Raw genomic sequence first — 8,832 nt, 5'->3', positions numbered from 1 at the left:
CTGAGGGTTGCGATCCGTTGCCGGTCATGAAAAAAGACAAAAAGGAAAAAAAAAATTTAAAGTACTTGGCCAAATTGTGTAGAAAGTGTTTTCTTATAAGCATAGGGAGGGAACACCTATGGAAGTTCTATCAAAGAATGGGAAATCTGGCCTGTTGCCCAGGCCCTCACCCATCCTCATCCCCCAAGCAACAGCCCCCTTCCCTCCACCCTGAGGGTGCTAAGCCCTGTTGAGGGGCCGCAGGTGGCAGGAGCATGTGACCACTAGCCACCACAGCCATCCGAGTGTCCACACCTCGCCTCCCACTACAATGCTCCTTCTACCCTTTCATTAGCTCTCTGCTCTCCAGTTTCCACCTGGGGCTCCCAGCCCTGCTAGCCAGAGACCTAGGGAGACCGTCAATCTGAGAGGCGAGAGGCAAAGTAGTCGGACTGTCCAGAGGGGGGCATGGTGGTCCCAAGGGTGAAATCCTGGCCATCATCCCCCTACAAGTCAGGGAGAATGACTGCCTTTCCTTCCATGCTTCCACATGCACCACCAGGCAGTCCTTGGAGATCTGACATTGAGCTTGACTATGGGCATGCGAAAAGGTGAGCAAGGAAAGACGAGGCCTAGAAGAGCCATGTGTGCCCCAAGGCAGAGCCTACTTCATGCCACGGGCAAGAGTTGGAGATTTGGGGAATGTGATAAGGACAGTGGCATTTCTTTGGAGCGAGGCCAGATAATTTGGCAGGTGGACATGCCAGATAAAGAGGCAGAGTCCTTCACCCAGGGCTCAAGGCCAGCTCAGGGCATCTGGGGCTGATGTGGCAGGACTCCCATCGAGAGCCTGAAGGGATCAGAGTGCTTGGAACACTCTGCTCGCCCCCTGGACACATTCAGTGACCTTGGCTTCTCCCTGCCCTCATTCCCTGCCTACCAAGACGTCTGGCAGAAAGAGCCTTTTATAGACAGATGGTGCCAAGAGGAGAATCTGGAGACCCCACATGGGCTCCCTGACCAGCCACCTCTACCACACAAGCTGGCAAGACTGCAGAACCAGTGTCCCCACTAAATTCTGCAACTCTCCAGTGGTTATTTTTAAAGAGAAAAATCCCAGTTCAGCTCTCAGGTCAGTGAAATCACTTTGAAGGCTCTGCTTGCTACATTATATTTACTGAGAGAAGACACCATGCCAACTTTTCTGGACAGCTGTCCTTTAAAGACTTGGACTGCCAAAGTCATCTCCACATTTAGGAAGCAAGTCAAATGAGTAGATAGCAATTTAGGCTTGAAATATTAAGGTATTGTAATTGCCCTGTTTACTGTGGTTAAACTCACAACAAAGTTTGGGATTTATATCTCTTCATGGAAGACTCAACCTTCTCCAGCTCCCCAGTGTCAGGCCCTGTCCTGATGTCCCTCTTAGCCCTGGTGATGCCCCTGGGAGATCCAGGCCTCTGCTCCTGCCAACTGCGTTTAGCCTTGGCAGGTTGGGTTTGCAGTTTTTCTAAGACATCAAGGTAGAGAAGTCCAATGGACTACTGGATGTGAAACTCAAATGATAAACCTGAGCTGGAGATCAATATTTAGGTGCCCTCAGCATGGTGAATATGGGTGCAGGGAGGCAGGTTCCTCTGGGAGGCTGTGTGCGGACAGAACCCTGCTGAGGGCAGTGCCCGGGTCCCAGCCTACTACGAGCTTTGCGCTGTGTTAGATGACTGCTGCTCCTGGCCAGGGATCTGCCTCATTCAGTCCCCTCAACCACGCTCCCACCCAAGAGTAGGCATGGCAGTCTCATCCCTCCAGAGCTACTCGGATTCACACCCGGCCCAGCAGCTGCAGTTGAATTTCACCTTACACCTGATTACCCTTTGCTAATCCAGGAACAGCGCTCTCCCCAGAAGGTCTACGGTAACGTTAGGTTCATTTCCAGGACTCCTGCTCCATTTTACATTCTTGAATGACTGTGAATACTCATGTCATCACTTTTATGAAGTGATACTTGCTGAACTTACATGCATTTTATTTGCACAAGTTTAACAATATGTGCTAGGCAAGAGAGAGAAAGAGAAATAACCTTAAACCTTCTACAGTGACGAACTTTCCACCCACTGAGTGTACATCCTGGAGTGCGTGAGTGGGAGAGTTGAATCTTCCATCCCCTCAGTCAGTCTCAGTTCCTACGAGGCCAGCATTTAAAGATCAACATTTTGCATACAGCATGGCCCATAAATTCAAACCTCCAGACTTCATCTGAGGCTCAACCAAAGAAAAAGTGATCTGCTCCCACACCAGGGGGGCAAATAACATCACACCTTCCAAGGTGATGTTCACGGGTAATATGACTTGTGATTTTCACCTTGTGCCCTAACTTTAGAAACTAACCTTGCATAAGATGTAGCTCCAGCCAAGTCCTCCCCCCGGCAGGCACACAATCCCAACTTCCTTCCATGAAAATATACTACACTGTTTTATTACAACATGCTTTGTAAATATTTACTGCTATGTGGTATAATCTCTGGATATACAGTGCAGTAAAAGAAGAGCACAGGGAAGGAAAAATAAAATCTAATCTTCTCCATGAACACTCTGGGTTTCTTGGGGAGCTGGCTGCCATCTGGCTGTAGGAAGTAGCCACCTGGCACATGGCAAATTCTGGCAATTCTCTCGGAATTTCAATTGGTGGGACCTGTTCTTTAGCTGGAAATACCTCAGAAAAGGGAAAGAAAATGGACTTGTGTTGAGTGCCTACTGTGTGCCAGGTGCTGAGGTAGCACTCTGCATGTTATTTCTTTTGACCTGCACAGTACCCTGTGGAATTGTCATGGTCCTCGGTTATATTTGGGAAGCCTCAAGCTCAGGGAAGACAACTGTCCAGGCACACTAGCAAGTGGGAAAGCTGAAACCAAGTTGTACGATTAAGAAGTCCATGCTGTTTTTGTTCTAAACTGCAGAAAAAGGATTTGACTCATGGAAGCCAGCAGCAGAGAGGCTTGGGACAGCCACCTCAGAACTGAGCTGTAGACACTTCTAAGAGGGTCTGCAAAGAGCCACAACCTCACTTTGGAATCCTAATTCTGACCCTACCCAGGAGCTGGGGGAACTGTACTCAGATTGCAGGGCCACGCCATGCTTTTCTTCTTGTAGAGGTCAGTCACTAATTACACATGCATTAAATGCAAGCTAATGACCTGTTAGAGAAGAAGCTGGCATGATTTGACTCCTTCTTTCAGAGAGGAGGAAAGGTTCCTGAGTGGGAGTGAGAAAACGGAGCCGAAATAAAGCCAGAAAATGTGAAGAGGCAGAAGGCTGCCATCACCAGAACCACCGCAGGGAGGCAAGGGACAGGGGGAGGTGTTGGCCACTGAGGGAGCTGGTGCTGAGAACAGGAAGGCTGCCTGCCCACGGCTGCATGGCCCACGTGGCATGGGGTGGCAACCACAAAGACTGAGCATCAGAGGCTCCACTGGATGCTCTGGACAAGCCCTTGGGACTCTCGTGTGACTCTAGGAAGGAACAATCATCTCCAAGAATGACAAATTTTGGACATCTGGTATACTCATGCAAGAGGGACACTAAGCCAAATTTAGTTTGATTCAGAAAAACAGAACAAAATGATGTTTCTTGCAAAAAAAAAAAAAAAGGTGAACAACAAAAAGATGAGAGGAAGTAGGTGTCAGGACTTGCAAGTAGAAGACATAAAGAAGTAAATTTCATCTTAATATAAGGAAACACTTTCTGATCCAACAACTACATGATGATAAAATGGGTCACCTCAAGAGGCAGCAAGCTCTGCACCCCTGAGAATACTCGAGCAAAAGCTGGGACCCCTTCTCCAGGGACATTATAGATTAGATTCCAACATGGGGTATGAGATTAGATTAGATCATTTTCATATTGAACAACCCGATATTCTGTGATTCCATGAATAAAGCAGTGACTGCCTATACTAACAATTAGTAAAAAAAAAAAAAAAAAAAAAACCCATTTTAAATAACTACTGACTGTATTAGATTAAAGGCACAGGGCAAGTCAAATTCCAGGCTTGTGCCTGAACCCAGAGCCACTTTATAGTCCAGCTCTCAAGGTCCCTAGTCACCATCGCAAGCTATCTGGCATAAAACTTTTGAAAATCCAAACAAGTAGCTCCATCCCTACAGGGAAGTACAGTTCTCATATGTCCTATAAGATTATGCTAATGGTTGTCCTTGGATAAATCTCTATAGATCATTTCCTTTATCATTTTATCAAGTATAGGGATTACCACCTAGAATGTCATTGTAAGGAACTATAGGTACACTTGTGTTCATACATTATCAAGCAATGAAAATGAATGTCATTGATAAGTGTGCTTGCCCGTCTGGTTCCACTTTGCAAACTGGCTGGCTTTTGTTTGGCTAGCACAGTGTTCTTTAAAAAATTGTACCTGGGTGCATTTAGGGGATGTATGCCTGGCTCCTGTTTGTCACAGCTCTCACGGGGCCTAATTGTATTACTCTGCTGCTTCATATTTCATGTCACCTATCAGTCCCTAGGGATCTTCTCTTGTTGGTCTTCTAGGATGACCACCAAATAAGAACCGTATAATCTCTGCAGAGGGACTATCAGGGGGTGGGGGCCTGGGTGGGGTTTGCTTCCTCAGAAGCCCACAGGCTGTGGTTACAGCAGCTCCGGACCTTGTGTTTCCCTTGTCCCCTCCTCCTGTCCATGCCTAGAACAGCGCTGGGCACATTAAGCATCATAAGCATACTTATGGATTGCTTGATTATAATTTCCTAGCAGTGAAATGTGTACAGTTTACAAAATGTCTGTGGACGCAGTGATGCTTACCTTCCAAGTCTCCTGATGTCACAAACTGAGTAGCAGTTTTGCCTCACATCCTTCTCCAGGGAGGTGGCCAATGCTGATGCGTGCGTTTCTTGGTGAAGTTTGCACAGATGAGGGTGGGACTCGGGAGGACGCGGCAAGGAACTGGCCCGAGGTCTCTCCATGTCCTGGACCTGTTCCACCTCTCTGATGGTCTTTTGGAAAGACCCTGGCCTAGGACCCAGGCCTTCCCCCGCATCTGGGGAGGCACTGTCCCTCCAGCTATCCTCTTGATCCAGACCGGGGCTCCGCTCTGAGTCAGTACATGTTGCCCTGGTGAATTCTTTGTCTGCTGAGAGTATGGGAGTCTATTAAGAGAAATGCTAATGATTACTGGCTCCATGGTGCACACTGAGCAAAATCTAAAAATTGCTTCTTTAAAAAATGAAAAGCTTTTTTTGTTCATGTGATTGTAGATCAGAGCAGTTACCAGATGGGCTGTGGGGCATCATGTCTCCCTTAGGATCCCAGCTCGTCCACACACCCCCACTGGGCCCTGGGGCAACACCCTTAGTCTTGCCTCTAAGTACCTTAGCTTGGGGACATTGGAGTGTGAGTATGATTTATTTTTTTTAATGAAAAACATCTGCAAAATTTAGACAAATACAAAAACAGGAGACACATGAAAAAAAAATGACTATTCCACTTTCTTATTAAGAATTTTTTTTTTTAAGTTTCTTTGTCTTCATCTTCATCACAGACCTGTCTGCCCTCCCAGGGTCTCCTCATTTTTCCAGATGTGACATGATTAGCCTCAACTCCTCCCGTTGCTGTCAGCCTTTCAGGGATGATTTTATTGACCTGCTACGACTGTCTACCACCACTCAACCTTCTGTAGAAAACCAATCTGTGTTCCAGTAGAAAACTCACTGTCTACAGCATAACCTTCTGGGTTATCTGATTCTAGCCACATTCATTGTCTTTGAGCTATTTTATGCTACTATAAATAAACATGTTGCTCTATGAAATCTCTCTCAAATCAGTTTTAACATCTGCTTGGTTCCCTCACTGAATGAGTCAAAGAAAACCTTTAACATATGTTCATGTTTACATCCGTATGAGAGTCGTGATTTTACCTTTCCCTGAAAACTACCTTTTAGCACATCCATCCCATAGCCTACATCCCTGATGTCATGGATCACACAGCTGGGCTCCCTCCCCTGCCTTCACCTCCAAAAGAAGAGCCTTTACCTGTGCCACCTCAGCCTGGTGGTCCCCTCACCTTTCTGATTGCACCCCCCCCCACAATGACAGGGATACACCCCAAATGTCCACATTTTAAAATTATAAATCATAAACCCTTACTATTCTACTGATAGACTGTGTACATTATAAAGGGTATACCAAAAATTAAATTTTGAAATGGATGAGATAAAAAATAAAGCGAAAGAGCAGTTTCTTACACTCCTTGGGGAGACTTCCTAATTTCATTTCTAACCCTTCCTCCCTTCCAGCTCATCCTCCCGGACTCGCTCTGCAGCAATCCTTCCAGCCTTGCAGCCTTCCAGGCATCATAGGCCGGCTGCTCCTGTATTATCACCACCACTCCCCTTCCCCCCGCACACTCCTCACTTGCCCTTTTACTCTGTCTGGATTCCATGGTTCTGCCCCATAGACGCATTCCCGTACAGACAAGGAGACCCTGTGCTCCCGTCCTCTTGCCCCTCCCTGCTTCCACCGACTGTCACTTGCAGGTACTGCATTTTAACCCAGGTTCCTAGTGACACTGTTTGGGCCTCACACCTGCTTCTGAACCTCTGACCAGACGATCCTCAAACGTATGACCACAGATGTCAAACAGGCACTCAAGACTTCCAGGTCATCTTTCTCTATGTGCTTAATAAACTCAGTTTCCTACCTCCTGCTCTGCAAGTTTCCTACCTCCTGCTCTGCAAATTATTTCTCTTCTCTCTCCTCAAGTCTACAATAACTCCCCCCAACCCGGACTCTTGCTTCACAGTGAAAATGGACACACTCAGATAAGAATCCTTCACCCTGCACAGCAAATTTTACCAACCAGCTTGCATCCCTATCCCAACATCACCCTCCCCTGCCAGCCACCCATTTCTCTGCTCCACTTCATGATAAAACTCTTAGATGAGTGTCTGTTCTCACTATTTCCACGTCTCCCTCCTCTCTTGCACCCCTCCAACCAGCCTTCTGTCCTCACCACTCAACAGAAAGGGCTTCAGTCAGGGTCTCCAATAACCTATATCTTTCTAAAGCCAAAGGACAGTTCTCCAGCCTCATCCCACTCTACCTCTCAGCAACATGCAACACGATGCGCCCCTCCCTCCTTCTTGAGAGTTTCGCTACCCGTTTAGTATACGTACATGGACTGGACCGTGAACTCCACCCCTGCCTGTTTTTCCTACCGTGTCACAGCCTCTTCGCAGTCTGACATGCTTTCTTTCTGCACCAGACCTCTCAGTGTTGGAGTGCCCCGTGCTGACTTCTCAGCCCTCTTCTTGACCTTATCTGTCCTCTTTTCCAAGGGGATCCCACCCATTTCACTTTTTGCAGCCTGGACCTTGTGCCTTTTCCCCACAAACAACTGCCTGATGGACATCTCCATCAGCTAGCCTGTGCACATCTTGGTTTTGCAAGATATCAAGAACTACTACTTCTGCTCCATGCGCCCCAAATTGCCCCCTTTAAGCAGACCCTCTCTGGGTAAGTGGCAACACCATTCATGCAAGTTTTCGCTGCAGCCGAACCTTGACTTCCCTCTTTTCTTATACTCACATCTAACCCAAAGTAATCCCAGGAACTCTGCCTCCCAGATGTATCCCAAATCTGACGACTTCTTAACAACTACTCTGCTATAGCCCGAGTCCAAGCCACAATCCTATCTTACCTCAATGGCCACTAGTTTGCCTCCTCCAGTTCTCCTCCACCAGCAGCCCAAGTAACCTTCCCTGCCTACCCCTCCCCCACCCCCNACCCCCACTGCCCCGCCCCCGCCCTAGCTCAGTGGCTTTCCCTGCAGCCAGCGTGGAACTAGCACATGACTGTGACCTATGCGGCCCCATGGGCTCTGGCCCCACCTCCTCTACATCTTCTTCCCTTCCATCGCCATGCATTAGCTACAGCCCCGGCACAGCTGTTCGCTTTCTGTCCCTCAGTATCTGGGTTTGCTCCTGTCTCCAAGCCTCTGCACTTGATATTTCTTCTGCCTGGAGTGGCCTTCCTCCAGATGTCCGGTGGCTGCCTCCTTCTCGTAACCGCTTCATTCTGGTTATGATCTAACGGCCGCTCGCTACAGCTACTGCCCTTGGTCTTTAATCTGACCTCTGGAGCCACATGAACAAACCAAAATTCATCTTCCACCTGGTCCTCAGGTACGAGGCGAGAAAGCTCACCCACCACACGTCACTCCAAGCCCTGCATGCTAGGTCTCCTGGGCTCTCCCGGGTGCAGCTACTCTCCAGGACAGAAGGACAACTTTTTCCCTAGTATTTTCTAGGTACATCAACAAAAACACAATGGACAGGCCCATTGGCCTGATCTTTGTACGTGCAAAATTTGGCCCTCTCTCCTCCTGTCAGTTGTTCAATACGACTGTCGTCATCTACCTTCTTTTCCAAACTGGCAACTTTCGGATGTTTCCTATAGCTCTTCCCGCACCAGAGTCTATGTCAAATGATCTCTTGGAGTCCAAGCCTCAACAGGATCTGGGCCATCTGTGCTGTCTCTAGTGACTGTCACCCTCAGTCATGATAAGTGTCATTACATCTTACAGATGAGGAATCACAAGGCCTTGAGAAGTTAGGCAGCTTCCCAAGGTGCATGCAGCAGATCCATGGCAGAGCAGGTATGGGTGGTCCCGGTGCCCACCCAGATGCCCCTCCAAGACCAAGGCCCTCATCCCTCCACTGCCAGGAGTGATGGCTGCTGATGGCTCACAGCCATCCCCTCCCCAGGAACTGCACTCAGCTCAAGGGGGCTGCCTCAGCCAAAGTTAGGTCCCTCCCTTGGGGTAGC

General features: G+C 48.1%; 1 protein-coding gene across 2 annotated transcripts in view; it reads right to left on the bottom strand.

Moving 5' to 3' along the window:
* The window catches only part of FRMPD2 (FERM and PDZ domain containing 2), a 124,041-nt gene that overhangs the window by 2,087 nt on the left and 113,122 nt on the right, over positions 1-8,832 (bottom strand). For both annotated transcript variants that reach the window (XM_008566636.1, XM_008566637.1), the window contains one exon: positions 4,813-5,156. In XM_008566636.1, the coding sequence (XP_008564858.1) occupies positions 4,813-5,156 (344 nt within the window). The remainder of the gene's footprint in view (positions 1-4,812; positions 5,157-8,832) is intronic.

Source organism: Galeopterus variegatus, unplaced genomic scaffold (genome assembly GCF_000696425.1).
Source record: "Galeopterus variegatus unplaced genomic scaffold, G_variegatus-3.0.2 Scaffold258, whole genome shotgun sequence".
NCBI classification, from domain to species: Eukaryota; Metazoa; Chordata; class Mammalia; order Dermoptera; family Cynocephalidae; genus Galeopterus; species Galeopterus variegatus.
Note: the sequence above shows the minus strand (reverse complement) of the source record. Positions and strands in the feature narration are given on the sequence as shown.